At 69.6% G+C, this 26465-nt stretch overlaps 6 protein-coding genes across 14 annotated transcripts; 3 read left to right on the top strand and 3 right to left on the bottom strand.

Annotated features, from left to right (window-relative positions):
* Positions 1-232: 232 nt before the first annotated feature.
* CENPX (centromere protein X) lies at positions 233-2494 on the bottom strand. The gene is made up of 5 exons (XM_036339051.1): positions 2402-2494; positions 1104-1155; positions 906-959; positions 659-747; positions 233-578 (listed from the first exon to the last, which is right to left on the bottom strand). The coding sequence occupies exons 1-5, from the start codon at positions 2429-2431 to the stop codon at positions 564-566; spliced, it is 240 nt and encodes a 79-aa protein (XP_036194944.1). The 5' UTR covers positions 2432-2494; the 3' UTR covers positions 233-563.
* On the top strand, positions 1170-9858 carry LRRC45 (leucine rich repeat containing 45). 3 transcript variants are annotated; one of them, XM_036339038.1, is made up of 17 exons: positions 1172-3213; positions 3633-3694; positions 4039-4109; positions 4382-4560; positions 4737-4865; positions 5694-5806; positions 6091-6149; positions 6417-6494; positions 6757-6892; positions 6978-7055; positions 7288-7399; positions 7502-7572; positions 7991-8083; positions 8241-8333; positions 8768-8941; positions 9009-9156; positions 9324-9858. In XM_036339038.1, the coding sequence occupies exons 1-17, from the start codon at positions 2994-2996 to the stop codon at positions 9518-9520; spliced, it is 2013 nt and encodes a 670-aa protein (XP_036194931.1). In that variant the 5' UTR covers positions 1172-2993; the 3' UTR covers positions 9521-9858. The 3 variants fall into 3 exon arrangements, with proteins under 3 accessions (XP_036194933.1, XP_036194932.1, XP_036194931.1); XM_036339040.1 differs by lacking the exon at positions 4737-4865 and having other exon boundaries at positions 1170-3213; XM_036339039.1 differs by lacking the exon at positions 6978-7055 and having other exon boundaries at positions 1170-3213.
* Positions 9859-10328: 470 nt separating this feature from the next.
* On the top strand, positions 10329-12609 carry RAC3 (Rac family small GTPase 3). Of its 2 annotated transcripts, XM_036339049.1 has the most exons (6): positions 10329-10485; positions 10895-10966; positions 11034-11151; positions 11253-11315; positions 11920-12079; positions 12162-12609. In XM_036339049.1, exons 1-6 carry the CDS (start codon positions 10451-10453, stop codon positions 12290-12292), a joined length of 579 nt encoding a protein of 192 aa, XP_036194942.1. In that variant the 5' UTR covers positions 10329-10450; the 3' UTR covers positions 12293-12609. The 2 variants fall into 2 exon arrangements, with proteins under 2 accessions (XP_036194942.1, XP_036194943.1); XM_036339050.1 differs by lacking the exon at positions 10895-10966 and having other exon boundaries at positions 10336-10485.
* A 741-nt stretch (positions 12610-13350) lies between these two features.
* DCXR (dicarbonyl and L-xylulose reductase) lies at positions 13351-15158 on the bottom strand. Of its 2 annotated transcripts, none has more exons than XM_036339047.1 (8): positions 15043-15158; positions 14873-14970; positions 14295-14449; positions 14165-14207; positions 13997-14096; positions 13851-13915; positions 13648-13765; positions 13351-13531 (listed from the first exon to the last, which is right to left on the bottom strand). In XM_036339047.1, the coding sequence occupies exons 1-8, from the start codon at positions 15092-15094 to the stop codon at positions 13428-13430; spliced, it is 735 nt and encodes a 244-aa protein (XP_036194940.1). In that variant the 5' UTR covers positions 15095-15158; the 3' UTR covers positions 13351-13427. The 2 variants fall into 2 exon arrangements, with proteins under 2 accessions (XP_036194940.1, XP_036194941.1); XM_036339048.1 differs by having other exon boundaries at positions 13881-13915.
* Positions 15159-15367: 209 nt separating this feature from the next.
* On the top strand, positions 15368-26445 carry GPS1 (G protein pathway suppressor 1). 5 transcript variants are annotated; one of them, XM_036340008.1, is made up of 14 exons: positions 15368-15621; positions 23126-23218; positions 23323-23504; positions 23787-23951; positions 24037-24172; positions 24255-24332; positions 24487-24547; positions 24905-24990; positions 25146-25240; positions 25347-25452; positions 25524-25604; positions 25690-25827; positions 25921-26055; positions 26135-26445. In XM_036340008.1, the coding sequence occupies exons 1-14, from the start codon at positions 15610-15612 to the stop codon at positions 26207-26209; spliced, it is 1443 nt and encodes a 480-aa protein (XP_036195901.1). In that variant the 5' UTR covers positions 15368-15609; the 3' UTR covers positions 26210-26445. The 5 variants fall into 5 exon arrangements, with proteins under 5 accessions (XP_036195901.1, XP_036195900.1, XP_036195899.1 ...); XM_036340007.1 differs by lacking the exon at positions 15368-15621 and adding an exon at positions 22393-22545 and having other exon boundaries at positions 24490-24547; XM_036340006.1 differs by lacking the exon at positions 15368-15621 and adding an exon at positions 22393-22545.
* Positions 19104-22529, bottom strand: RFNG (RFNG O-fucosylpeptide 3-beta-N-acetylglucosaminyltransferase). Its single transcript, XM_036340012.1, is given in 9 exon segments — positions 19104-19714; positions 19801-19886; positions 20303-20468; positions 20554-20642; positions 20871-21024; positions 21100-21202; positions 21758-21806; positions 22094-22285; positions 22287-22529. Coding segments are annotated over 9 exon segments (1032 nt in total). The 5' UTR covers positions 22374-22529; the 3' UTR covers positions 19104-19608.
* Positions 26446-26465: the final 20 nt, after the last annotated feature.

Below are 26465 nucleotides of genomic sequence, written 5' to 3'. Positions count from 1 at the left end.
GAGGCTGACCTGCTGGTCCCTGGCACTGCCGGGCAGCTGGTCTTCAGGTCCCTCCACCCACCCCCCAGCATCTCCACCAGCAGGCCCTGCCCACACCCACATTCCCTGCCGGCCTGCCTGCGGGCAGGGAGTGGCAGGGGCGAGCCCCTCGCTGGCCAGGAGTGTGTCCTGCCAGGATGGAGGGTCGGCATTGCGGCTGCTTGACTGGGGTGAATGGCAGTGGGAGGCTCTGCCTGGGAGAACGGCCATGATTTATTGCTGTTGCTGTGAGAACAAGCTTGCAGCTCAGGGCGGCGTCTGGGAGCGCACAGGGAGGAGGGGCACCGCTCTGATGCCACGCAGGACTGCGCGGCCCGCTTCTGCCGCTAGTCTGGTCCCCGCACAGCGGCCTCTCAGCTGCGTCCAGGCCGTCGGCAGGGCAGACGGAGCACCCGGGGGACAACAGTGTATGGCCTGGGCCCGCCCAGTGCTGGGCCCTTCCCGTCTAAAGCCAGAGGCCACAGAAGACATGGGCGCTGGGCTGGTCGGAGCCGGACAGGTGGCCTCCATGCGGGTGGGAGCCCCTAGAAGTCCAGAAGCTGTGGGGGGAGAGTGCTCAGCCTGCTGGGCGTCCGCCCACCCCCAGCCCTGGGCTGGCCCTGCTCCCGGGCCCACCTACCAGCTGCGGCAGCACCTTCTCCAGCTGTTCCACGTCCACACAGGGCAGGTCCTCCGCCTGGGCCTGCCTGATGCTGCGGACGGTGGCCTCTGCCGGGACAGGAGGGAAGGGAGGCCCGGAGGCTGGAACCTTGACCCCACCCCGTGGGCCTCGGCCCCAGCTGCGAGCCAGCAGCTCAGAACCTCAAGGCCACATGTGGGCAAAGGGGAGACACGTCGTGCAGGCGGGACCAGGAGAACAGACTCACCCACGACGAAGACCTTGAGCAGCTCGGCGACGAGCAGCAGCGCATCCCCGCTGACTGCAAGGTGGAGGGAGCAGGTCACCAGGGCGCCCTCTCCCACTCCCCTGGCCAGGGATGCTGCCCCCACCCCCCCACTTCCTCCCGGGCCCCCACAGAGCCGGCCACAGCCCCAGGGCCCTCCCGCCCCAGGCTGGCGCCCACCTTTGGTCTTGTCGTCCTCGAAGTGCAGGTGCAGCAGCTTGCTCACCAGTTCCTGGGGGACCAACAGGACAGACTCTGGCCCCCCCACCCGAGACCACAGGCCCCCAGGCAGGCAGTTGTGGGTGGGAAGGTGTGATTTCGGTCCCCAGACCTCCCAGGGTGGGGACTGGGTGGTGGGCAGGTGGGAGCAGCCCAGGTGCCAGCCGCCCGTCTGGGGCTCGTTTCCAGGAATCCTGGGCCGCCTCGTGCTCCCCCACCCCGGCCCGAGAACGTGCTTCCTGTGGCCCCTTCACAGGTCTGCCCACCGGTGGGGCCCAAGCTCAAGGGCAGGAACCTAGCACCGGGCAGCAGTGAGCGGAGCCTGGTGCCACCTGCTGGCCCTGCTGCCACCAGGGCGGGCCCTGACCCCAGGAAGAGCCGACCCGCCCCCTGTGGACGGGCTGCGCAGGGAGCTTCCCCAACAAGAAAGGGGCAGGAACTGGAGGACAGGTGGGCACCACAGCCCTCCCTCCTCCCTCCCTGTTCGGGGCACTGACCGCAGCCCCAGCTCCGCACGGAGCCCTTGGGGAGGCCCCAGGGCTGTCCAGGCGGGCGCGATGGAGGACCGCCCCGTGCCGCCTCCAGCCGCCACAAAGGGGCTCTCGGCCGCCTGCTGGTCACCTGCCTCGGCGACTAACGCCTGGGCCACGGCCCGGGTGACGGGAAGAGAGGACGGAGGCGGAAGCGAACCGGCGAGAAGCCCCCCTGCTCGGCAAGGCTGGGGCCGCGGGAGCGAGGAAGGCTCACGGGCTGAGGCCCCGGGCGCACCTTCCCGGGCGAGGGCTCGGAGCAGAGCACCCGGAGGCTGGGCCGCCTTTGCCGGGTGCAGAGCAGGACAGGCGGCCGCTCCCCGTCGCCGGGGGCGCTGAGGTTTGAGGGGTGAGGCGAAGGAAGCGCGGGTGGCGCCCCAACACCAGGCCGAGCTGCAGCGGGGCCTCGGCTCCGGGGAGACGGAAGCGCAGGGAGCAGCCAGGGGCGTCCGGGGCTGTGCGGACCTGCGCTCCACGCCTAGCAGTTCAGGCAAAGTCCCGCCGAGTCCCCACCGTCAGGGCGAACCGGGGCGCGGGCCCGGCTCCCCTCGGCGCCCCCGGTACTGGGTCCTCGACTGCGGAGGCGGGGCTTGGGGTCGCTGTGCCTCACCCCAGCCGCCGGGAGGGGAGCAGCGAGGGCCGCACAGGCTGGGGTCGCGGCTTGGTTCTGGGGATGCACCCGCCCTAAGAGGGTGCCTCCTGACCCGGACCCCACGCCCCCTCTCTCACCTTCCGGAAGCAGGCGCTGGTTCCCTCCATGACCGCCACCGCCGCGTGCGCTCCTCGGAGCCCCGCCCTCTCGCTCCCAGCCAATGAGCTGTAAGCGCGCCCCACTTTAGCCCCACCCATACTCATCTAGCCAATCATACCTGAGCGCGCCCTCCTAAGCCCCGCCCTCGTCCCCTCCCATTGGCTCGGAGCGCGTTGCCTCGACTTCGGGCTGGCGTCCCAGCGCGCGCCCGCCCCTTCTCCCTCATTGGCCAGTGATGGGCACCCTTTCTCCGCAAAGCCTTTTGGGAGTTGTAGTTCCTCCAGCCGTTCCCGGCGCACCCTGCTCTTCCTGGATACAGAGGCGCCGCGGGGGCCGCGCAGTGCGCGGCGCCAAGTCTGGGGTCCCGGGTACGGGTGACGCCCGGCCCGGCCCTGCTACGGGGGCGCCCGGACCCGAGGCCCCGCTCCGGCCGCATGCCACCTCTGCCCATCTGGGGCCCCCCACCTGTAGAGCCCATTCGTTGTACCCCTGGGAGCTGGCCCTGACTCTGAAGACGGTGGGGCCTGGCTCCCGCGGCGCGCGGAGGCGCCCCGCCGGCTGCCCGGGGACATGGAGGAGTTCCTGCGCTCCTACAGCCGGCTGTGCAGGGAACGGGGCGCCGAGCCCCAGGAGACCGTGCTGCAGCGACTACACGAGCTGCCGCGGGGCCGGCTGGACCTGGCCACGCAGAGCCTGACCCTGGACACCTGCCGGGCGCTGGGCGCGCTGCTGCCCAAGGAGGCCCAGCTGACGGAGTTGGTCCTGAGCGACTGCATGCTGAGCGAGGAAGGTGGGCGGCGGGCGGGCAGCCTGAGCCCTGAGCCTCGGCGGCCTCCCTCTGTCCCGCGCTCCGTGGCCGCATGCGCCCGGCCCTCAGTCCCAATAGAGACTCCATCCCCCTGTCCCGGAGGTTCCTCCTCTTGGGCCCTGGAGCTAGCAGGCAGCGAGGTCCCTTCTGCAAGCTTGGGGGCGAGGGCATTGCTGTTTGTAACCAAGAAGCCTTAGGAGAGTCCAGGGTGCTGATGGGCACGGGCTGGCGGCCTGGCTGCATGCTGGGCAGAGGTCGTTGGTATTTCACACCTGACACAGGACGGGGCTCCTGGCCAATGGCCGGGACTGGCTTCCCTCCCAGGAGTCGGAGGAGGTGCCCCAAGATGGGGCCCAACCAGGGCCCCAGGGGCAGAGAGTGACTGCCCTGCCCCCTTACAGGGGCCACACTGCTGCTCCAGGGGCTGTGTGCCAACACCATCCTACGGCTCCTGGATCTGAAGGTGAGGGACCTGCCGAGAGGGGGAGGAAGTGGGTGCCCCGGCGACATGGGGTCTGGGCCGTGGCCGGAGACTGTAAGAACTGTTGGCACCCAGCGTCACTGTGTCCTGGGGAGTCCCGGGCGCATGTTTGTGTGCACGTGTGTGTGTGTGTGTGTGTGTGTGTGTGTGTGTGTGTGTGCTGAGGGTGGGAGTGTGAGTTCCAGAGGGTCCCCATAAGCAAACCAAACGAACCGGCCCCAGGTGGCCCACTGCGGGCAGGGAGCCGAGCCTGGCCCCCCCCACGGCCTGACCAGGGCCCTGTGGGTTGTGAACGGCCCGGGTCTGCCTCTTCCTGTCTGTCCCAGGGCAACAACCTTCAGGCCAAAGGGGCTGAGGCTCTGGGCAAACTCCTCCGACAGAACAAGTCCATTCAGAGGTAAGGTGCCACCCGGCCCCCCGCCCTCCTCCCCAGCCCCCCGTTTCTCTGCACCGGTTAGGGCTGGCCCCAGAGGACTGGGTTCTGCCCCTGAGGGTTCAGACCTTCCAGCCGGTTGCCTGTTTCCTGTCCATCTGCGGGGATTAGGCGGGTACAGGTTCCACACGTGGCTCCAGACTTCCTGCCAGAGAAGCCCGGGCCTGCCCGCAGCCCCCCCCCCCCCAAGTCCCAGGGACCCCATGGGAGCAGGTGCTCCTCGACCCTTCCTGCAGCCTCACCCTGGAGTGGAACAACCTGGGTGCCTGGGAAGATGCCTTCGCCACCTTCTGCCGGGCGCTGGCGGGCAACCTCACCCTGCGGCAGCTGGACCTTCGCAACAACCAGATCAGCCACCAGGGCGCGGAGGAGCTGGCCCTGGCCCTGAAGGGCAACACCAGCCTCCAGCAGCTGGGTGAGGCCCGGCGGCTGGCTCCCTCGCCCTCCCGCCACTTCTCTTGTCCTGTCCCGGGAGCCAAGGGCTGGGGTCAGGAGGCCGGGGGAGCCACGCTGGGCTCCTGCCTGTTGGTGATGCCCCAAAGGAAGCATCCTGGCCAGGCCGGCTCCCCAGGTGACGAGGTTTCCTCCCAGACCTGCGCTGGAATAACATCGGCCTCCTGGGCGGCCGGGCCCTGGTGAGCTGTCTCCCCAGCAACAGAACCCTGTGGAGGCTGGAGCTGGCCGGGAACAACGTCCCCAGCGATGTCCTCAGAGCCGTGGGTACGGGCGCCCTGTTCGGAGCTGTCGGACCATAAAGTGCCCGAGGCCCCGCCTCCGAGGGAGGGCGTGTCCCTAGAAAAAAAACGGAACGAGAGCCGCTCCTGGAACCTGCTCATTTGGTTCTTAGATTCCCCCAAGGGCGGTCACCCATTCCACAGATGAGGAAGCTGAGGCAGTGTGGCCCCGGCCTTGCTTGCCCTGACGGCCGAGCTGTTGCCTCGGGGGGCATCTGCCCCCGCCACCCCTGAGTTCATGGCCGCCAGGTCCGAGCCACGGCCCCCACGGCCCTTTCCCCGTCAGCGATGCTGGCTCCTCGGCCCAGGCCCAGCAGAGTACCCCGCCCTTCCCTGAGGCTCCTCATCCTGCCAGCCATCAAGGGCCCACACTCGGCTGGAACCCTGCACAGCTCTCCACCTCCTGCTGGGGCTGCCTGGCCCGTGTCACCTCTGGCTCCTTCATTCTGGGCCTGCCTCTGGGTCACCCCAGCTGTTGTCATTACTCCTGACACCAGGGCCACTCCTGGCCGGTCCCTCTCCACATGCTGCCCAGGTCTTCCCAGAACACAGGAGCTCACCACTTAAAAGTCACACTGTGGCCTTTGACCTCGGGGACGGAGGGCAAATGCCTCTCTCCGTGTGTGCCCCCCACCCCATGTCTGGTGCCCCCCACACCCACACTGAAGCCCTTCAGCCCCCAGTGCCCTGGGCGTCTGCATGGTTGTGGGTGAGCCATTGCCACGCACAGGCCTGATCCTCGGGCTGCTGGCTTCTGAGCTCGGGCCAGGCTGAGCAGCCAGCCCCTGGTGGGTAACTCAGCGTCTCCCTACAGAACAAGCCATGGACCACAACCAGGACCGGGAGGCCACCGTCCGGGAGAACCGGGCCCGCACCCGCGTGCTCAGCAAGGAGGTGCGGCACCTGCGGGAAGAGAAGTCCAAGCAGGTGAGCACGGTGCTGCCTGACAGCCCCGGCCCGGCCTGGCTGCGTGGTGGAAGGTCCCTCCTGGTCCCGGCCCGGCCCCCGCCACCTTCCCTTCCTCTGGGCCCTGGACCCTCTCTGAGTGGCCGACACCAGGCCTTGGCGCTGCTTCCCTGGTCTGACCCTCTGGCCAGGTGAGCAGGTCCCCTGTGCGGGACGCACTCCCCCTCCGCAGTCCTGCGCCTGGTGGGGTCCCCTCCTTCCCACCGAGCCCGGCCCTGACAGGGCTCTGGCGTCTCCGTCCCCAGTTTCTGGACTTGATGCAGACCATCGATAAGCAGCGGGAGGAGATGGCCAAGAGCAGCCGGTGAGCTGGCCTCCGCTGGGACGCCCAGGGGTCGGCCGTGCCTCTGACCTGGGGTGGCCTAGCCTGAGCCTCGTCACCTGCTCACCAGTGAGGTCGTGGCGTGTGCTCCAATGACGTTGGCTCGAGGGTGCAGGCAGCGGGGCACTCCCCAGCCCAGTGCCTGGGGTGTGGTGGGAGCAGGAGAAAGGGCGGTGCCCCAGGGTCCGGGGACGGGGGTGGGGGTGGGGGACGACACTCTGGGTTCCTGACCCCCCTCTCTGCCCGAAGGGCGTCGGCAGCGCGCGTGGGACAGCTTCAGGAGGCCCTGGATGAGAGGCACTCCATCATCAACGCCCTCAAGGCCAAGTGAGTGGCGGAAGGGCAGGCAGTGGGAGGGAGGCTCCGGAATGCTGTAGAGACAGGCCCACGGGACAGAGGAGGGTGCAGACATGGACCCGAGTTCCTGTGCATAAAGGTGGGAAACGGCTTGGTGGTAACCCTGGGAGGCTTCTTGGAGGAGGTGAATAGGGCCTGGCAAAAGTAAGGACAGGACGGGAGGTTTTTGTAAGGCGGAGGTGAGGCTGGAGCAGGGCTCACGGAGCGGGTGGTGGATTTGTCCCCCTTGCAGGCTGCAGATGACCGAGGCCGCCCTGGCACTGTGGGAGCAGAAGGCCCAGGACCTGGGGGAGCTCCTGGCCACGGCGGGGCAGGAGCAGCAGAGCCTGGCACAGAAGCTGACCAAGGAGCACAGGCTGGAGCAGCAGGTGGGTGGGCAGGGGCGGCGTAGACGACAGGCGGCTCGTGGTGGCAGGTGGCCACCCAGTGGTGCCCTCCCCATCGCACCCCTAGGAAGCTGCAGAGCGGGAGTCTAAACTGCTCAGAGACCTGTCTGCTGCCAACGAGAAGAACCTGCTTCTGCGAAACCAGGTAGAGGGGTGCGGGCCAGGTAGAGGGGTGCAGGGCCAGGTAGGGGGTGTGGGGCCAGGTAGAGGGGTGCGGGCCAGGTAGAGGGGTGCAGGGCCTGGTAGGGGGTGTGGGGCCAGGTAGAGGGGTGCAGGGCCAGGTAGGGGGGTGTGGGGCCAGGTAGAGGGCTGCGGGGCCCGGCCCCAGGGAATGCAGGGCTGGGCGGAGCGTCCCCTCCACGGAGCTGGCTTTCCAGGTGGACGAGCTGGAGCGGAAAGTGAAGTCGCAGCAGGACCAGCTGTTCCTGACCAAGCAGGAGCTGACCAACACGGCGGCCGAGCTGAAGCTGCGGGCCGTGCAGGCCGAGGGTGGGCACCAGCAGGGCCTGGAGACGGGAGCCCTGGGCGGGCAGGTGGAGTCGGGGGAACGAGGGGCCGGAGGAGCCGGTCCACGCCTTCCTTTGCTCCCAGAGCGCCTGGAGCTGGAGAAGAGGAGGTCCCGGCAGAGCCTGGAGGACGCAGAGCAGCTGCGCATCAAGGAGGTGCCTCCTTCGTGGTGTCGTCGGGCCTCGTGCTCTCCCCATGTCCGCCTGGGGCCTGCAGGCGCCTCAGTGCAGCCTGATGTCCCCAAAGCACACCCCTGGCTGGGCTCCCCTCACTCCCTTGGGGAGCTCGGTGGCAGCCTTGCACCTGCCCCAGCAGATGCCAGACCCAGAACCTTCTAACCAGAGCCTAGAGGGACCCCTCCCACACGGGGGGGGGGGGCACAGCTGCCATGGGCTCCGTGCCACCGGGGTGTGGCGCTGGGACATGACCCCCATCTCCGCTTCCTGAGACCCTTGGGGCAGCCTCTTGGCAGGAACAGGGTCCCCGAGATCCACCTGCCTCCCAGGGTCAGGGTCCCACCGGGGGAAGGCTGGGAGCCAGCCCTACAGTCCTGTCCCGCCTGCACCCGGGCAGGTGGAGCACATGGCCCGCCACCTGGAGGAGAGCGAGCGGGCCCTGCAGGAGCGGGTGCAGAGGCTGGAGGCCGCGCGGCTGTCCCTGGAGGAGGTGAGCACAGGCCGGCTGGGTGCCCATCTGATCTCGGGGACCCACCTGTGAGCCCAGAGGGACTGGATGAGGGGGCGTGGGCGCTCCCTCAGCCATGGAAGCCTCACCCGGTGGGCAGAGCCAGCGGGAGGAGGGCCAGAGGGTCTCTGTGCTGCAGGAGCTGAGCCGAGCGAAGGCGGTGGCTCTCAGTGAGCGCGGCCAGGCGGAGGAGGAGCTCATCAAGGCCAAGAACCAAGTCCGCCTGGAGGAGGTGAGGCCACGGCAGCCCCCTGCTCCCAGTGCCCACCTGGAGGCGGGGCCTGAGGCAGCAAGGCCAGGGCTGCAGAGGGAGATGGGGTCAGGGGCTGGGGCGGGGGAGGAGGGGGGTAGGCGAGGTGGGGAGGCAGGAGCTCCAGGGACGCAGCGGGGGAGCAGTCAGAACCGACCCTTGTTGCATGGACACCATGTCCAGCCCCAGGTGGGGAAGGAGCTGGGCCATCCGGCCGCACGGCCTGGTTGAGCCCGTTTGGATGAAACTCAATGACGGGCGAAGGTGCACTGACCATGTTCAAATGAGAGCTCCCTGGTTGTAGCGGGGCGCTCCTCACTGCTGCCCGCCGGTCCCTGGGCACGAGCTGGGGCCACGCCCCCAGGGCCACGGGCAGGCCCCGCGCCCTGCACTCACCCGCCCCTGGGCACCTGCAGCAGCAGCGCCTGGTGCACCTGGAGGAGAAGCTGCGGCTGCTGGCGCAGGCGCGGGACGAGGCGCAGGGCACCTGCCTGCAGCAGAAGCAGATGGTGGCGGAGGCCCAGGCGCGGGGCAGCCAGCTAGGCCTGCAGGTGGAGGCGCTGAGGCGGCGCCTGGAGGAGCTGCAGCAGGTAACCCGGCCTTCGGGGGCTCCCGGGTGCCTGGCCCCCGCCGCCCTCTCACCCACATGCCTGGCAGGAGCTGAGCAACAAGGACCAGGAAAAGGTGGCGGAGGTGACCAGGGTGCGGGTGGAGCTCCAGGAGCAGAACGGCCGCCTGCAGGCGGAGCTGGCCGCCCAGGAGGCGCTGAAGGAGAAGGTGGCAGCCCTGGAGCGGCAGCTGAGAGGTGAGCCGCCCCCGCCCCCACGCGGCCCTGCGGGACCCGGTCTCGCCGGTCACAGGTCGGAGCGGGGCTGGGTCGAGGTCTGGGCTCTGAGAGGCGCAAACCCCGCGCGGCCTCCCTGTGGCCCTCGCAGTGGCTGATGCCCGGGCACTGAGCTTCCTCCCCCGCAGTGACGGCGAGTGGCCACCGGGAGGCGCTGCTGGACCGGGAGAGCGAGAACGCCTGCCTCCGCGAGAAGCTGCGGCTCCGGGAGGCGGAGATCGCGCGCATCCGGGAGGAGGAGGCCCAGAGGGCCAGCTTCTTGCAAAGCGCGGTCCTGGCCTACGTGCAGGGGTCCCCCGTGAGGGCCCTGAGCCCCCAGAAGTGAGGGGCAGCGGGGAGACCCAGGAGCGGCAGGACGGTGGCGTCTTGGCCGTGCCGGGCGAGCTGTGCAGCTGGTGCCGAGAAATCAGTGCCAAGTCGGTCGGCGCCTCGGCTCACCTTCGGGCGGCCTGGGCGGCCAGCGGGCGGGAGTGGCCAGCGCCCCTCCCCTACTCCGCCGCCCCACCCCGGACACGTGCGCCTGCGAAAACGTGCGGGCGATGGAAGGAAATTCGGGGGCAGAGCCCTCCCAGCCTCCCTCCTGGCGCCCGCACCGCCTTCTGCAGTGTAACCGCGACGGCAGCGGCTGTTGTGAAATAAAGAACTTTTTCACTTTGTGGTACATTCTCGACTCGGGGCCTTCCTTCCACATCAGCCTGCGCCCCCCGCTGCCCCGGGGCCTCGGAGACCGGCCGGCCCTGCAGGAAAGACCCGGGGTGCTGGTGCTGCCGGGCGCCCCCTAACATGCTGCCCCGTGGGGACAGTGAGCGACTGCTCAGACTGGAGGCTGGGCTGCCCTTGGGGGGGTCAGGCGATCGCCCCGCTGCAGGGCGGACAGGCCGGCGAGGGGTCTCCCAGCGGCAGCCACGCGCACTCGGACCACCCACGCACGTGCAGGTGGGTGGGACTCGCCGGCCTGGCTGCCCCTTGGCCGGGGTCGCGGGGCCTCGGGGAGCGCCGAACCCGAGGGGGGAGGGGAGGCCCGGGCTCAAGGACAGGCGGGGGAGGGGGGCACCGTGTCCTGCCCGCCCCCCACCCCCCTTCTCCGGAAAGCCCGCGCCCCCCGGCGGTCGCGCTCGGCTGTCTCCGCGCCCGACGCTCGGCGGCGCTCGGCTGTCTCCGGCCGCTCGGCTCGGCGCTCGGCTCGGGTCCGCGGCCGCTGCGGCGCGGGCGTTTCTCCGCAGCTCCCCGGCCCCGCGCCGCCCGGCCCGCGCCCATGCAGGCCATCAAGTGCGTGGTGGTCGGCGACGGGTGAGTGCGCGCGGCGCGCGGGACGGGGCCGGGGCGGCCCGGCTGGGCTCGCGGCTGGAGGGTGCGGCCGGGCGGAGGGCGCGGTGGGGCGGGTCCCGGCTCCCGGGGAGGCCTCCCGCCAGGCCCACCTGCTGCTCCGGGATCGGGACCGGCCGCCGCCGGGCCTGGGCGGGGGGGAGGGGGCACCGGGCCTCCCCGGGGCTGCAGCCTTGCCGGCCCCTCCCTCCCGCACCCCCCGCTCTGCCCCCGAAGCCCGCCTCCCAGGTCCTCCTCCCCCAGCCCTAGTCGCGGCGGGTCTCCGGCGCCGGGACCCCCGGCCCCCCCCTGGGCTGGGGCTCCGCGGGCGGGGCTGCCTCCGGGGCCGGGGCCGGGCGGCCGGGAGCCATGTGGCCTCGCCCTCCGCCCGCAGCGCCGTGGGGAAGACCTGCCTGCTGATCAGCTACACGACCAACGCCTTCCCGGGAGAGTACATCCCCACCGTGTGAGTGCGGGGCGGGCGGGCGGGCCGAGGCCGGAGGCGGCACGCCGACCCTCCGTCCTCCCCGCAGCTTCGACAACTACTCGGCCAACGTGATGGTGGACGGGAAGCCGGTGAACCTGGGGCTGTGGGACACGGCCGGGCAGGAGGACTACGACCGGCTGCGGCCGCTCTCCTACCCCCAGACCGTAGGTGGTGACGGCAGCCCGGGTGGCGGGGCCGCGGGGCGGGGCGGGGACGCGGGGGCCTCCTTGGCCCCGTCCACCCGGCCCTCCTCCTTCCTCCCAAGGACGTCTTCCTGATCTGCTTCTCCTTGGTGAGCCCAGCCTCCTTCGAGAACGTCCGAGCCAAGGTAGGCCAGGCCGGCCGGGGCCTGTCCGAGGGGAGGGGCCGGGGACGTGCTCCGACGGGACGGGCTCTGGCTGAAGACCCGGGGCTGAGGGTCCTCTGCAGATGGAGGTGCCCTTTTGGCTGGCGCGGGGTTTCCGGGCCGGGCCGAGGGTACCGGCTGGGCAGGTACAAGGCTCTCAGAGAAGGGAAGGGCCCCGGCTGGGAGCCCCTAACAGGCCTGGAAGCTTCCGGTTGGGGATTTTTTTTTTTAATATATTTTTATTGATGTCAGAGAGGAAGGGAGAGGGGGAGAGAGAGAAACATCAAAGATGAGAGAGAATCGTCGTTCGGCCGCCTCCTGCACGTGCCTTCCTGGGGACCGAGCAGCCCCGGCCTGTGTCCTGACTGGAATCGAACCCTGAACCCTTCAGTCCACAGGCTGACACCCTATCCACTGAGCCACACCAGCCAGGGCCCAGCTGGGGGTTCTTGTCCCCCATCAAACCTAGTGGTCACCCGAGAAGCAGGAAGGGCTCAGTGGGGGTCTCGGGGCGCCGTGGCCTGCTCTGTGGGGGACGGGCTGGGGGAGAAGCCCGAGGGGTCGGGTCAGAGCTCCGTCCCCACAGTGGTACCCGGAGGTGCGGCACCACTGCCCCCACACGCCCATCCTCCTGGTGGGCACCAAGCTGGACCTCCGGGACGACAAAGACACCATCGAGCGGCTGCGGGACAAGAAGCTGGCGCCCATCACCTACCCGCAGGGCCTGGCCATGGCCCGGGAGATCGGTGAGTGGGCTTGGCCGGGCCTGCGTGGGCACCTGGCTGGCACCCGCCCTCCTCCCTCACTCTCCTCTCCCTGGCGCCCCAGGCTCAGTCAAGTACCTGGAGTGCTCGGCCCTGACTCAGCGCGGCCTGAAGACGGTGTTCGACGAGGCCATCCGGGCGGTGCTGTGCCCGCCCCCGGTCAAGAAGCCGGGGAAGAAGTGCACCGTCTTCTAGCCCAGCCCGGGACGGCCCCGCCCCTGCCCTGTCTGCTGTCGTGTTGAGCTGTCCTGTGTCTGAGTCTGGGGGGGTACGGAGGGTGGGGAAGGGCTAAGCATGGGGTGGGCTCGGGGGTGGGGTTCAGCCACGCTGCCTCCTCTGTGGGGGCGCGGCTCCAGCCTGCCCTGGCCGTGGGAGGCTGGGAGGGAGCAGGGTCTCCCTCAGGCTGCAGGGCAGCCCCAGGATGGGCTTCCCTGGGGGGAGGGGAGGGGAGCTTCTGTTTCTGCACTCGGGAGGGCGGCCCATTATTTTATACAATAAATGTTCTCCAGCAACTCCTGCCTCTAACCACCAGCCCTGGTGCAGGGGGTGAGCCTGCTCCCATACCCCAACCCAAAGCAGGCGGCCCAGAGGGAAGTGGGAGCAAGTGTATTTAGCCCCGGCCTGGGGCAGAAAGCCCTGTGCTGGCAGTGGGCCCCTGGGAGGGGCACACAGAGGCCCGAGGTGTAGGGGGGCAGTCAGCAGTCAGGCCGCAGAACCCTGTTTGTGTGGGCCCCTCCCCACGGCTCCCCCCTCCGCCCAGGCTGGCGGATCAGGCGCTGAGTCTGCGAGAAGTCAGGAGGGCGGGCATCCAGGCTGAGGACCCAGGCAAAGGTGCAGAGGTCAGCACAGCGAGGTGGGAAGGGGCAGCCAGTGGGCCGCGGGGCACGCAGGTCGGAGAGGGTGGGGGATGAGACCCAGAGCCATGGTCCAGGGACCTGGACTTCACCCCCAGGCCACGGGCACCGCTCCAGGCAGGGCCGTGACCTGAAGGCCGCGGGTGGAGAGGGCTCACTGGCCTGCAGAGCCAACTGCGAGGTTTTCAGGAACTTTGCTACTCGATTAGTAACTATAGAAACTTCTGGAAGGTTCCAGCCTCTCCCGGAAAGGTGGCCCCATCCAAAAGTCTCAGGCCCCGGAGTGAGGCTGCCACCTGCCTGGGACCCACGGTGAATGGCCACCTCCCCACCTGGGACTCGTCCACACCCAGCCCTGAGCTCTGGCCACCTGCCCGCAGCCCAGGAATCAGTATGGGCTGAGCAGGAGCATCGTGTTTATTGGGGGGGGGGGGGGCAGGCGGGGCTCAGCAGGGAGCAGGGCTGTGGGGCGGGGCTCAGGTGGCCAGGAAGCCCCCGTCCACTGGCACAGCAGAGCCCGTGGTCATGCTGCTCTGGTCACTCAGCAGGAAAAGGATGACGTCCACCACGTTCTGCACCTCTGCGGGCGGAGTCGGGGGCAGGGGGAGACGGGAGCTCCCTCCCTCCTCCTCGCCCAGGCAGGCCTGGGGCCCTGGCCCCCCCCCCCCCCCCCCCCGCCGGGCTCTGCCAACTCACCCGCAAACCTGCCCAGCGGGATCCGATCCAGCATGGCCTTCGCCTTAAGGGGGTCGCTCCAGTTGGCCTTGCCCATGGGCGTCATCACCACCGTGGGGTTCACTGTATTCACACGGATCTGTGCGGGGGGGGGGGGGGGCGCTCAGCACAGTGGGCTGGGGGGCCCCGGGCACCCAAGGATGGGGTCACCCCAGCAGGCCCACCTTGTGGGGCCCGAGCTCCAGAGCCATCACCTTGGTCAGCATGTCCATGGCACCCTTGGTGGCACCTATGAGGAGGGACTGTGTAAGTGGGTGGGGCCAGCTGCAGGCTGGGGGTGGGGAGGTGGGGTGCTGCTGGGGGCACTCACAGTAGACGCTGTGGTTGGTCAGTGCCCGCTGGGAGGCCTGGCTGGACACATTCACGATGGCCCCTCGGGCCCCTCGAGCGATCAGGCCCCGGGCCACGATCTGGAAATGCAGAGACGTGAGGCGGCTGGTCCCCAGCCTGGCCCCCTCCTGCCCGCAGGGTGGCTCACCTGGGACACCTGGATGACAGCCCGCAGGTTCACATCGAAGGAGCTGAAGTCAGAGGGTCCTGGTCAGGGACCGGGCTGCTGCTTTGGGGGCGACCCTCCCACCCAGGGGCCCTCCGCCCCCAGGGCTCACGTGTCACACGCCTCCTTGGTGACTTCCAGGAAGGGCTGCAGCAGCGCCACGGCGGCATTGTTCACCAGCAGGTCCACGGGGCCCACGCCGCCCAGCGCCCGCTCCGTGGCCTCCCAGTCTCCCAGGTCCACGCACACGGTCTCGACCCCGGGGCACTGTGTTCACATTGTGGGAGGGGCACAGCCATCGGTTTCGGGGCTGAGAAGGGGCACAACAGGGCTTCTGCCCCACAAGGAAGGGGGCTGGGTGTGGCTGACCTTTCAGACCAACGGGGGCGGGGGAGGGTCCCCTAGGAGCAGGCCACCTTCTTAGGGCTCAGAACCCCCGGATGCTGAGGAAGCAGGGAGGGAGTCGGCGTGGCCTCTGGGCCCCTGAGAGTTTGGGGACCAGGAGCCCCCCCACAGTCCACTTCCCCCTGCCCTCCCTCCCTCCCCAGCGCCCGGCCTCTAAGCTTCCTTCTAAGCCCAGGAGGCGTCGCCGTTCCCTAGGCGGCCACTCGGGAGCGCACGGAGTCTGCGCGTTAGACCACCTTCGGCCCCGCCCGCTGCCCGCTGGGCGAGGACCCGGCGGCCCCGTACCTCGCGGACCAGGCTGTCCAGGTCGCCCTGGGTCCGGCTCATGGCCACCACCTGCACCCCCGCCGCGTACAGCGCCTGGACCGTGCTGCGCCCGATGCCTGCGGGGAGCGCGGCTCAGTGCGGGCGCTCTCGGCCCGCCGCCCTCCCCCGCGCCCCGGCCGCCGGCCCACCTTTGCCCGCCCCGGTGACGAGCGCCCGGCGGCCCGCGAGCCCCAGATCCATGGCGTGGCCAACTGCGGGCAAGGACCCGAGGGCCTGGGGTTGGAGCGTGCGCGGCCAGGAGGGGGCGGGGCAGGGGGCGGGGTCTGGACGGCCTAGTAGCGGCTCCTGTGGGGCGATTGGCCCAAAAGCGGGGCTGGGGCGGGGCCAGCGCGGGGTCAGGCGGGTCCGGGGGCGGGGCCTGGACATCCTAGTCGCGGCCCCTGTGGGGCGATTGGCCCAAAGGCGGGGGCGCGGCCGGGGGCAGCCAGGTTCCCGCCAGGCCCGGGGACAGGGTTTTTCAAACTTCCGGGTCTGGCAGGTCCCCGGCAGCGCTTTTCCTCCGCGAGGATCACTGCAACACAAAGACCGGGTGCGGTGAATACCATGGGGAACTCGGGGCTAATAGTTCTCGTTTTGTTTCTGAGAAGAAAAGTTTGGCGAAAGGGATCGCATGCCCGCCGCCCCCAGACCTGGGGGCGGGGCTCCTGGTGCCCAGAGGGACGTTTGGACAACCAATCAGCCTGGAGAAGACTCCGATGCTGCTGAAGGTTCGCTCTAACCCCGAAGGGAATTGCACCCCCAAATCACCCGGCCAGCCCACAGGCGGCCACCAGCACTTTAAACAACTCGAATAGGCCCGGCCAGTGCGGCTCAGCCACTGAGCATCGACCCAGGAACCGAGGTCACCGGTTGGATTCCGAGTCAGGGCATATGCCCGGGTTGCAGGCTCGATCCCCACAGGGGGTGGCAGGAGGATGGATCGATGTTCTCTCTCTATCCCTCTCCCTTCCTCTCTCTCCAAAATCAATCTAAATATCTATTTTTTGAAAAGCTTGTATCGTCTAGGAAGGAACAGGTAAGGGCCACGCGGGTGCACGGTGTCCAACGGGCCAGCGTTGCCTCCTGAGGCTGTAGGGTCAGCTACAGATGGGCCTGTGGGTACCGTAGTTTCACTGTTCTTGTGCGTTTCACTTGTTTTGGCAGCACCTCAGCCCATTAGCTTCCCAGATAAGATCCAGGGAGCGTTATTAGGTCCAGCCTAGTTATGCTAAGAGGACTGTGCCCTCTAAGCTGGGACTTGTTTGTGACTTTGCCAACAGGTCGGTCCGAGGCTTAATCCTATAGCCTTCCAGATGGCACAGCCACGAGGGGCCCCAGCCAGCACGGCTGGAACCCTGTGGGGCGGCAAGGCCCTCTAGGGGCCCGGCCAGGGCAGCAGGAGCAGCAGCGTGGGACCCGCCCCAGCTTGGCTGCCCTCTCACGGGCGGTCTTGTGGGGGAGGTGCGCCCAAGGCGAAGCTGGCACCCAGCCCCCAGCTGGCCCACCTTCCCTGGCGGCGGCCTGGGCTCCAGGGCATCTCCGCCCGCAGACCCTCCGCCCTCTCTAACTGGCAGCAGTCAGATCGCAGACGCTGGGCCTCAGGGAAGGGCAGGTGGCTGCAGGCCGCCCTCCGCGGGGACGGTCCCTTCCTGCGACCACAAGGCGGGGTCGGCAGTGGAATCCGCTGGCTTCTGGACTTGGCCCTTCTAACTTCATGGAGGTGAAATGCGAGCACCCCCAGTCCGACCCTGCGGTTCCCGGAGAAAGGCCTCCGTCTATTTATTTAGGCAAATCGACCCCCGCACAGCGGAGGACCCAGAGGGTGGGGACGACAGGGCCGGCTCTCACAGCGGCGAGCAGTGTGGCCGGGGGCCTGGCCTGGAGGGGGCGGGGCCGTGGAGGCGGAGCTGCCATCCGGGGCGTGGTCTCTTGTGGGCGTGTCGCTGGGGACAGCCGGGCGCTGGCACCACCCCTCCGAGCTGCTTTCACTGGGTGCAGGGTGCAGGCTCACTCTTCAACGGCGAATGTAGAACCTAGAGACCTCCCTGCGGCATGAAAGCCCCGCCCCAAGGGCCCACTCCTTTGGCACCAGCAACAAGTTGCTATTTTCTCTTAAAAAACAAACCAGCAAAACAACGCCAACCCCTCCCTAGTCCCCCGCCAGCTGCCAGCTGCCACTCACGTGCTGGTTTGCAGAAAAACTTGAGAGAAGCTGTTCTCACCAGCCCCTCCCTCCCCAAGCCCCGTGAATGGTGCTCTGGGGCCTTCAGACCCTGCGGTGGCCAGTCCCCCAGCTCCCTCCCAGGCCCCGCCTCGCTGCTCTGCGCCCTTTCTCGCCTGGCCTGGGCTGCTCTGGGAGGGGACTGGGCACGCACACCCCACACGTGGGCACGCTCGCTTCTGCCGCAGGGAGAGGGGTGGACAGGGGGCTGTGAGGCCCAGGAGAGCGGAGGCTGCAGGGGCCAGGTGTGCGGGGCGGGCCAGGTGAGGACCATCTGGCTTCTCGGAGAGGAGGCAGGAGGGAGTGAGGTGGGGACTGATGCTCAGCCTGCCGCACAGCTGTGCCCGCGTGTGTGTGTGTGTGTGTGCGCGCGCGTGACATGGGGGGGGCGGGGGAGGCCTATGGGAGGGCAGGGCTGGGCCTGGACAAAGGCCCTGCAGCTCCAAGTCCCTCCTTGGAGGCCTTGGAGGAAGTTGTTTTCCTGAAGGGGTTGCAAACCTCCCTAAAGCAGGCGGGCCAGGCCCTCAGGACACCTGAGCAGGTGCAGGCGCAGGCGCAGGGAGGCCCAGGGACAAGTGGGCTGAGGGAAGGGCCAGCCCTCGGTGCTCCTGCAAGAGGCCATTCTACAGGCGCCGGGCAGGGCCAAGGGCCTCAGGAAGGCCAGGGCGCCCGACCCGCCAGAGACAGAGCCCCCACCAGCCAGGCCCGCCCACCCAGGGCCCTCCCCCCGCCCCCGCCAGTCCCACTGCCCACCCCACACAACTGAGGTGTCGAGTCACTTCGTGCCCCACTCAGGCCCCGCGTCGCAGCCGGAACCCTGAGCTCTCCCTGCTGGCGCCTCGCCCTCCACCCCGGCTTCTCCAGCTGGGGGTGCGCTCCTCTGAGGGCCGCGCGCCCACTGTCTGCTGTCACTCGTGCTCCTGACCTCGGGGAGGCAGGGAGACCTCACCCTCCAGCGAGGACGTGAAGAGACACCTTACACCACAGTTGGTTTTCCTCTGGACAATGGGGACCGGAGAGACCCGAGACCCTACAGTCCTGTCTTCCCTGAGGCTGGGAGGGCCTCAGCCATTAACTGCCACTGCCCCAGAGCCCGAGATGCTGGGCACGGAGCCAGGGTGTGGAGGGCAGCTTCCCCAAGAACCCTGCAGGACCCTGGCCTGGTCTCAGGTGGCCAGCGGTTGGCGGGGCCACAGTCCTAAGCTGACCACCTGGGGGACAGGGCACTCCAGGTCAGGCCCAGCCCTGGGCCTCTGCACTCCCCAAGGGGAGCCCAGTGCAGGGGTGGGGAGAGCTTGCCTAGGGGTGTCTGTGGGCTCAGTGCCCTTTCTGCCCAAAGTACGTCCTGTGTGGAGGGGCACTGGGGCTCCTGGGACCACTGAGCAGGGGTCCTGGGAGCTGACCCTGGCCGCCTTCCTCGAGCCGAGTGGGGCGCACTGTCCTGAGTTGGAACGTGAGCCCCAAGCCTTTCTGGTCATGTCCGGGTCGGCCGGTTGACTGTGCTTCACTCGTGAGTCCGGCCAGGCAGCAGGGGCCTGAGTCTCCACACACTTGCCCCATAGGAGGGGCTGAGGCGGTTGGCCGGTGGGCGAGGCGTGGAGCGGGGAGGGCTGGGGGCAGAGTCCCTCTGCCAAGGACTAAGCGCTCTGGGCTGGGAAGTGCTCCTCTGACCACCAAGGCCGTGTGGGTGAGTGCAAGGCGATGCCCTTGGGAAAAGCCGCCAGCTCCTCCTGGGATGAGGCCTGGGCAGCAGGTGGGCAGGGATGCAGAGCTGGGGGGCACCCAGCCTCCTGACCACAGCTGACACCCTGAGGCCCCACCCCTCCCAGGGGCCTGCAGACACAGCCTCACACACGGAGTCCAAGTCCGGGAGCCAGAGGCCTGGGTAGGGGCTGCGGCTCAGAGTCCCCCTGTGGGCTGAACTGCAGGGGCGGGGCCTCCCGGGGAGGAGCCAGGAGCTGCCCGGTCCATTGAGACAGGAGCCAAACAGAAAGGAACCAACTCTTATTCGCTTGTTGCAACAGCAGAGCGAGAGGCAGGGAGGGCTGCGCTGCGCCCTGCACCACCGGGAAGGCACAGGCCGGGGGGCAGCGCGAGGCCGTCCCACCGAAGGGGAGCCCACAAAAGGCTCCTGTCTCCTGGACTTGCAGCCGGGAGAGTCCAGGACTGAGGGCTGAGGCAGAGTGGAGGGGTGTCTTCAAGGTCCCCAGGAAGGGGTCTGGCTGAGGAGCCCGAGAGGGGCCTGCCCGCGGGGTCCCCCAACACGTAACCTCCACATGGAGACGCCCAGAGCATGGCTGGCTGGGGCCTCAGCCCTCGAGCGCCACTGCCCCGGAGACCGAGATGCCCTGCTGGGCACGGAGCCAGGTGCGGAGGGCCGCTCCCCGCAGGAACCCTGCAGGGAAAGCCTCGGGGAGCCCACTCCTCAGGGCCCGGTCACCTGGGCCTGCGGCCTGGCTACGGGGAGTCAGTTGAGGCCAGGAGGCCGCAGGCTTCATCCGAGAGCCACCCCCTGAGTCAGGGGTCGAGGGTCACTTAGAGGTGAGGTCACAGGACACCAGTCCGTTTCCGGGTAGAGAAGGCAGTGGATGGACTTAAACCTGAGAAAGGGGACGAGGTGTCAGGGTCGAGGGAAGGGCAGCTGGCTCAGAGCTCCTCCCCAGGCCCACGGCCACGGCCCACTCACCGCGTGGGGTCCTGCTGCAGGCTGAAGCCTCCGGCCACGCTCACCACATTCCCGGGGTTCTCAGGACCCCCGTAGCTCAAGGTCACCTGGGAGGGGAGGACTTACTCTCCAGACATCCCCTCCAGGGTGCCCACCCGCCTCAGGGTCTGGGCAGGAGGCCGCTTGGTCCCCGGGCCTCGGGGGCAGGTCTGAGGGCACTGAGGGTGCCAGGCTGAGCGGTGCGGCTGGAGGATAGCTGGTGTCCCTGCCCCAAGCCATGTGCTGTCCCAGGGACCTGGCCTGTGACTCCCATCACCACCCAGACCACTGCCCGCTGCCCCGCGGCCCCGTCACCAGGGAAGGCAGTGGCTGCCCCTTGCAAACGAGCCCCCACAGGAAACGGGTGCCCCACCACCGCTGGACCCACCTGGCCACTCCCCCCTCCCTCCCCAGCCCTCGCTCCGCTGGGACAGCTTCTCGGCCAGGCCCTCCGACACCCGCCGAGGCAGGGGACCCGGCCCACCTGCTGGAGCACAGAGTGCGGCGGCAGCCTCTGCAGGTTCTCCAGGTGGGAGTGGAACAGCGGGCAGTGCCGCAGGCGCGCACCCAGCAGCCCCTCCACGATGTAGCCCACCGTGCAGTCGTCTGGCAGCCGCACCCGCTCGGCCGTGCTCATGAAGCTGCCCAGGCTGGGGGCAGGGGGGGCGGGGCGGTCAGCGCTGCCCGCCCTCAGCACCACCTCCCCGGGCAGCAGGCGCCCCCGCGGCCCCTCACCTGGCCCACGGGCTCATCTTGAGGGCAAGGCCTCTGCTGAGGCAGAACCCGGCCCCACCGGTCGCGAACCAGAACTTGACCGTGGTCACCTGGGGAGGAGGGAGCTGCCAGTCAGAGCGAGAGCTCGTCACCCGTCTCTTCGCCGGGACACCCGGGTGTCAGCACAAGCTGCCCCTCAGCAGCGCCTGGGCCAGGCAGCAGGAGCTCCCGGGCACGGGAACAGGGCTGTGGCCGCCTGGGTGCCTGGCCCCAGCGCCTCCCACAGAAGCTCCTGGCCGCCCGCTCCTGGCCCTGCCCCTCCCGGCCCCAGTGCTCACCGTCCCCCCTCCTAGGACCCTCTCGGTGGCCTCGATGGGGTGGTCCAGGCTGGGCCGCCCCAGGTAGACGTCCTGGCTGGGCGAGAAGGTGGACAGCAGCTGCATCAGGCCCTCGGGGTTCACGTAGTTGTCGTCGTCCACGTGGCAGAACCACCTGCGGGGGGGCAGTCTCAGCAGCCGGCCAGTGGGCCCGGGGCTCCCCGAGGGCGAGGGCGCGGCCACCACACACTTGCGTCCGGACGCGATGAACTGGTCGTACTCCACCGCCATCTTGCAGCACAGCGCCTGGCGGGTGTGCGCGGCCGAGCAGTTGGTGTTGACCACGCGGCTGCCTGGTGGGAGGCAGAGGACGTGTGAGGGCCGGAACCAGGCTCCACGAGGTCAGGGCCAAAGGTGGCTGTCAGGCCCGGGGCTGAGCACCGACCGAGGAACCAGGAGGTCCCGGTTCCATTCGGGTCGGGCACGGCCCGGTTGCCGTCTCCATCCGCAGGGGGGCTGCAGGAGGCGGCCGCCGGTGCCTCTCTCATCGCGGATGTTTCTATCGCTCTCTCCCTCTCCCTCTCGGAAATCAACACGGATGTTTTCTTATTTTAAAAAAGTGGCTGTCGGCAGGTTTGGTGCCTGGCTCTGCTCAAGGACCGCAGGCTGGGTCCAACCACAGCCCTGGAGGGGCCGCACGGGCTGACCCGGCTGCTGACCTGGGCCCGCCTGGCATCCCAGCGTGGACGCCCAACGGGAAATGGGCCGGAGCTGGGACCCCCCCCTGACCGGTGGGGGGCCTGGGAGGGGGGCCTGGGGGAGGCTGTGACCCTGAGCAGGCAGCACCCCGCTGGGGGCGCAGCCGGGGGAGGTGACCCCTGGACCCGGGCAGCTGGGGGGGCACTCACCCGCCTGGAGCTGCAGGTCCGGGTCGTCCCCGTCGGTGAAGATGAAGGTCTGGGGGGAGAGCAGCTGTGAGGCGCAGGGATCCTGGCCCCGGGGATGGAGGGGACTGCGGGGGGGGCCTCCGAACCGGGTGCCCAGGCCGGACCTGGGCGGGACGGGGGAGGGGGGGTCCGGCGGGGAGACGGGGTGCCCGGCTCCGCCCGTGCCGTCCAAACCGGCACTCACGGAAGTTTCCCCGGCCTCGCCCCGTGCCCGCCGGGAGGGGACCCCAAGTCTGGAGCGCAGGAGCGGCCGCAGGGGGGCCGCTGGGCCGCGGCGCGGGCGGGGGGCGGGCGCACCTGCGGGCGGGCGCGGGAGATCCAGGTGCGCAGCAGCAGCCGCAGGCGCGGCCCGTGGTTCCTGCGCGTCGTCTTGACCGCGATGAAGACGTCGTCGGGCCGCAGGCGGGGCGCGCGGGGGCCGGGGGCGGGCGCCGACGGGGGCGCGCGGGCCGGGGCGGGCGCCGACGGGGGCGAGCGGGCGAGGCGGGCACGCGGGCAGCGGCAGCAGCAGCAGCGCGGCCAGGGCGGCGGCCAGCGCGAGGCAGGCCCGGCACAGCGCCCCCCGCGCGCGGCTCATACGGCCGCCGACCCGCCGGCAGCGCCCGGGCCAGGAGCGCCGCGGCCCCTTTAAGAGCCGCCCCGCCCGCGCCGCGACCCGGAAGCGGAGGCCGCGCTGACCCGGAAGTAGACGGCGCACCGCGGCGGGCTGGGCCAAGATGCCGCTGCCGGTTCAGGTGTTTAACTTACAGGTAACGAGCCGCGGCCCGCGGCCCCTTCGCGCCCCAGCCGCCGGGCCGGAGCCGAGGCCGAGGCCGGCCGAGCGGCCCGCGCGTCCGCCCCCGCCCCGCAGTCTGGTCCCGCGCGTCGGGCGGGTCCGCGGCGCTCACGCTCTCCCCCCGCGGTCGCCTGCCCGCTCGCTCCGTGTCGGGGGCGGGGGTGCAGGCATCGGGACAGGATGCGGGGGGGCCCGCGCCCCGCCCCTCGCGGTGGGCCGGGCGGCTTCCTGCCGGGCACGGCCGGGGACTGCGGCCTGAGCGCCAGCCTGTCGGCCTGGACGCTGCTCCACGAGGTACCGTCGGGGCTCGGGCCCGGCCGGAGGCAGCACCGGCCGCTCGGGACGCTCCCGGGTGGAGGTCGCGCGGAGGAGGCTGCGCCGGATGGTGGCGGGGTCGCCCCGCTCCGAGGGGGCTTCGCATCGCCCTGCGAGGAGCCCTCCTGACGGCGGTGCCGAGCCGGGGCGGGAGGCGGGCAGCGTGGGCTCCGGGCACAGGGAGGGACGCCCGCCCGCCCCGGGCAGCTCTGGACCGAGGTGACCGGCGCCTGTTGCAGGGGGCGGTGGAGCCCATGCAGATTGACGTGGACCCGCAGGAGGACCCGCAGAACGCGCCCGATGTCAACTACGTGGTGGAGAACCCCACCCTGGTAGGAGCTCCGGGGCGCAGCGCTGCTGGGTCCGGGCCGGGCACCTTGAACCCTCCAGCCAACCTGCTGGGCCCCTGCGCGGCCCTGACGCAGCCCCTCCGCAGGACCTGGAGCAGTACGCCGCCAGCTACAGCGGCCTGATGCGCATCGAGCGGCTGCAGTTCATCGCTGACCACTGCCCCCCGCTGCGGGTGGAGGCCCTGAAGATGGCCCTGTCCTTCGTGCAGAGGACCTTCAACGTGGACGTGTACGAGGAGATCCACCGGAAGCTCTCGGAGGCCACCAGGTGAGCCGGGGCCTGGGAGGAGGTGCCCGCCTGGCTGGGGAGGGGGCACTCCTGTGGCTGCAAGGCCAGCCCCACCCCCACGCGGTCACTGCAGCGCAGCCCGCAGCCCGGCCTCCTTGGCTGAAGGGGGGGCGGGGGGGGGGGGCAGCGGGGCATCCTGACGCCGCGGCCACAGCACTCTGCCCGTGGGTCTCCCCCGCACTGTCCGTTTCCCCGCCCAGGGGTGCTCCCACCAGAGGCCCTCCTGCTGGCACATCAGCCCTGACGCCCGTCCTCCCTCAGGGACCTGCAGAGCGCCCCGGACGCCATCCCCGAGAGTGGGGTGGAGCCCCCGCCCCTGGACACGGCCTGGGTGGAGGCCACGCGGAAGAAGGCCCTGCTGAAGCTGGAGAAGCTGGACACGGACCTGAAGAACTACAAGGGCAACTCCATCAAGGAGAGCATCAGGTACCCCCGTGGGCCGGGGAGGGTGGCAGGGAGGCCAGGGCCACGCCGGGCGCCAGGCGGTGTGCACTCACCCCCCGGCCCACAGGCGCGGCCACGACGACCTGGGCGACCACTACCTCGACTGTGGGGACCTCAGCAACGCCCTCAAGTGTTACTCCCGGGCCCGGGACTACTGCACGAGCGCCAAGCACGTCATCAACATGTGCCTCAACGTCATCAAGGTGGGCGCAGGCACAGGTGGGGCGGCCACGCCCTGGCGGGGGTACCCCAGGCTGAGTCTGTCCCCGCCCGCCCGCCTTCCAGGTCAGCGTCTACTTGCAGAATTGGTCTCACGTGCTGAGCTACGTCAGCAAGGCCGAGTCCACTCCCGAGATTGCAGAGGTAACCAGGCCTTGCCGCCCTCCCACCACTGCCGCCCCCTGGGCCTGGTCCTCCCGTCTGCCTTGGCCACCTTCCGGCCGGACCGGGGGTCAGCCTGGCCGTCGGGGAGGGTGTGGAGGCACAAGTGGCTCATGTGTGTCGCCTTCCCCTGCAGCAGCGAGGGGAGCGGGACAGCCAGACCCAGGCCATCCTCACCAAGCTGAAGTGTGCTGCAGGTGAGGGCCGGGCGGGCCAGGGGCCCCACCGCGGACCCCGGGCGCCTCCACGGAGGTGGCCTGTGTGCTTGTGCTGCTGTCCTCACAGTTGGGCAGGGCGCTGCCCGGCTCAGGTCCCAGTGCAGGCCAGCGTGACCAGTGGTTAACAGTGCAGACATCGCCTCTGACGGTCGCTGTCAGGGCCAGTCCCCACCTGAGTCCCCTGCAGCCGTGACCAGCTGTGCTGGCTCCCGGGCGCCTGGCCCAGGAGGGGACCACGTGGTGCTATGGCAGTCACTCCCCTCACAGCAGAGCTTCTGGCCCTGAGGCGGAGGCAGCCCTGGAGCCCCCGGTCTCACGCTCCCTCCCTCCCATCAGGGCTGGCGGAGCTGGCTGCGCGCAAGTACAAGCAGGCGGCCAAGTGCTTCCTGCTGGCCTCCTTCGACCACTGCGACTTCCCGGAGGTGAGGGGGCCTCTTGGCAGGAGAGGGCTCCTGGTTGGGCTTTGGTGGGGGGTCTCTCCCAGCAGCATTCGGAGTGGGTGTGGGGGACCAGCCCTGGCTCTGGGCTTTCCTGCCTTTTGTCCAGATGGGCAGTGACCCCTGTCCCTGCCCCTCAGCTGCTGTCTCCCAGCAACGTGGCCGTGTACGGCGGCCTTTGCGCCTTGGCCACCTTCGACCGGCAGGAGCTGCAGCGCAACGTCATCTCCAGCAGGTGGGGGTGCAGGGCCCCGTGTCCCTGGCCACCATCCTCTGGGGGTGCAGGGTAGATGGCGGGGGGAGGGGGAGGCAGGGCGGCTCTGAGAAGGTGGACCCCACAGCTCTTTCAAGCTGTTCCTGGAGCTGGAGCCCCAGGTCCGGGACATCATCTTCAAGTTCTACGAGTCCAAGTATGCCTCGTGCCTGAAGATGCTGGACGAGATGAAGGTGAGGGCTGCCTGGCTAGAGGTGGGGAGGCGGGGGCGGGGGCTGCAGCTCCTGACCCTCTTTCTCGTCAGGACAACCTGCTCTTGGACATGTACCTGGCCCCCCACGTCAGGACCCTGTACACCCAGATCCGCAACCGCGCCCTCATCCAGGTAGGTGGGGGGTGTGGGGCCCAGGCCCAGGTGGGGCTACGGGTGCACCTGGAGGCCGGGCAGCTGACGCCTGCCTGCTCTGCAGTATTTCAGCCCCTACGTGTCGGCCGACATGCGCCGGATGGCCACCGCCTTCAACACCACGGTGGCTGCGCTGGAGGACGAGCTGACACAGCTCATCCTGGAGGGGCTCATCAACGCCCGCATTGACTCCCACAGCAAGGTGCTTCCCCCAGGGCGAGGCGGTCCCAGCGAGGTGGCCCCCCATGGCAAGGCGGGGGGATCTGGTCCCACTGACCCACTGCCGACCCTGCAGATCCTGTACGCGCGCGACGTGGACCAGCGCAGCACCACCTTTGAGAAGTCCCTGCTCATGGGCAAGGAGTTCCAGCGCCGTGCCAAAGCCATGATCCTGCGGGCAGCCGTGCTGCGCAACCAGATCCACGTCAAGGTGAGGGGGGGCGGCACGGGGGCAGGGGCGGCACAGCTGGGCACACACACCTGGGCCCACGGCCTTGTCTCCATTGCAGTCCCCTCCCCGGGAAGGGAGCCAGGGGGAGCTGACGCCGGCCAACAGCCAGTCCCGGATGAGCACCAACATGTGAGGGTGCCTGCCGGGCCCTCCAGGAGGATCTGCACACCCTACCCCCAGCTCCCAGCACTTCTGGAGGAGCCGCTGGGTTCCCGCCCTCGGCCCCCTGCCTGGACGCCTGTGTGACCCCATCTCCGCTTGCCCCACGGAGGAGGGGTGTCTGGAAGGCGAGGCCTCGGCCTCCTGCTCTCACACGTGGGGTTGCAGGTAGTTGTGAACCTTAGTCCATTAAAAGCAGCCTCCCCTGAACTGTTCTGTGTCCGGCTCTT

Source organism: Myotis myotis, unplaced genomic scaffold (assembly GCF_014108235.1).
Source record: "Myotis myotis isolate mMyoMyo1 unplaced genomic scaffold, mMyoMyo1.p scaffold_m19_p_17, whole genome shotgun sequence".
Taxonomy (NCBI): domain Eukaryota; kingdom Metazoa; phylum Chordata; class Mammalia; order Chiroptera; family Vespertilionidae; genus Myotis; species Myotis myotis.
Note: the sequence above shows the minus strand (reverse complement) of the source record. Positions and strands in the feature narration are given on the sequence as shown.

Bases quoted from the DNA above. Each gene is read 5' to 3' on its own strand.
- CENPX (XM_036339051.1), bottom strand. From the start codon at position 2,431: ATGGAGGGAACCAGCGCCTGCTTCCGGAAG. The intron at 1,156-2,401 runs GTGAGAGAGGGG...TTGGTCCCCCAG, and splicing joins CCAGCGCCTGCTTCCGGAAG to GAACTGGTGAGCAAGCTGCT. The intron at 960-1,103 runs GTGGGCGCCAGC...TCCACCTTGCAG, and splicing joins CGAGGACGACAAGACCAAAG to TCAGCGGGGATGCGCTGCTG.
- LRRC45 (XM_036339038.1), top strand. From the start codon at position 2,994: ATGGAGGAGTTCCTGCGCTCCTACAGCCGGCTGTGCAGGGAACGGGGC. The intron at 7,056-7,287 runs GTAGAGGGGTGC...CTGGCTTTCCAG, and splicing joins ACCTGCTTCTGCGAAACCAG to GTGGACGAGCTGGAGCGGAA. The intron at 8,942-9,008 runs GTAACCCGGCCT...CATGCCTGGCAG, and splicing joins GCCTGGAGGAGCTGCAGCAG to GAGCTGAGCAACAAGGACCA.
- RAC3 (XM_036339049.1), top strand. From the start codon at position 10,451: ATGCAGGCCATCAAGTGCGTGGTGGTCGGCGACGG. The intron at 11,316-11,919 runs GTAGGCCAGGCC...CCGTCCCCACAG, and splicing joins TCGAGAACGTCCGAGCCAAG to TGGTACCCGGAGGTGCGGCA. The intron at 12,080-12,161 runs GTGAGTGGGCTT...CTGGCGCCCCAG, and splicing joins GGCCATGGCCCGGGAGATCG to GCTCAGTCAAGTACCTGGAG.
- DCXR (XM_036339047.1), bottom strand. From the start codon at position 15,094: ATGGATCTGGGGCTCGCGGGCCGCCGGGCGCTCGTCACCGGGGCGGGC. The intron at 14,971-15,042 runs GTGGGCCGGCGG...CGCTCCCCGCAG, and splicing joins CGTCACCGGGGCGGGCAAAG to GCATCGGGCGCAGCACGGTC. The intron at 13,916-13,996 runs GTGAGTGCCCCC...CCCTCCTCATAG, and splicing joins GACCAACCACAGCGTCTACT to GTGCCACCAAGGGTGCCATG.
- GPS1 (XM_036340003.1), top strand. From the start codon at position 22,752: ATGCGGGGGGGCCCGCGCCCCGCCCCTCGCGGTGGGCCGGGCGGCTTC. The intron at 23,952-24,036 runs GTACCCCCGTGG...CCCGGCCCACAG, and splicing joins TCCATCAAGGAGAGCATCAG to GCGCGGCCACGACGACCTGG. The intron at 24,333-24,486 runs GTAACCAGGCCT...CTTCCCCTGCAG, and splicing joins CCACTCCCGAGATTGCAGAG to CAGCGAGGGGAGCGGGACAG.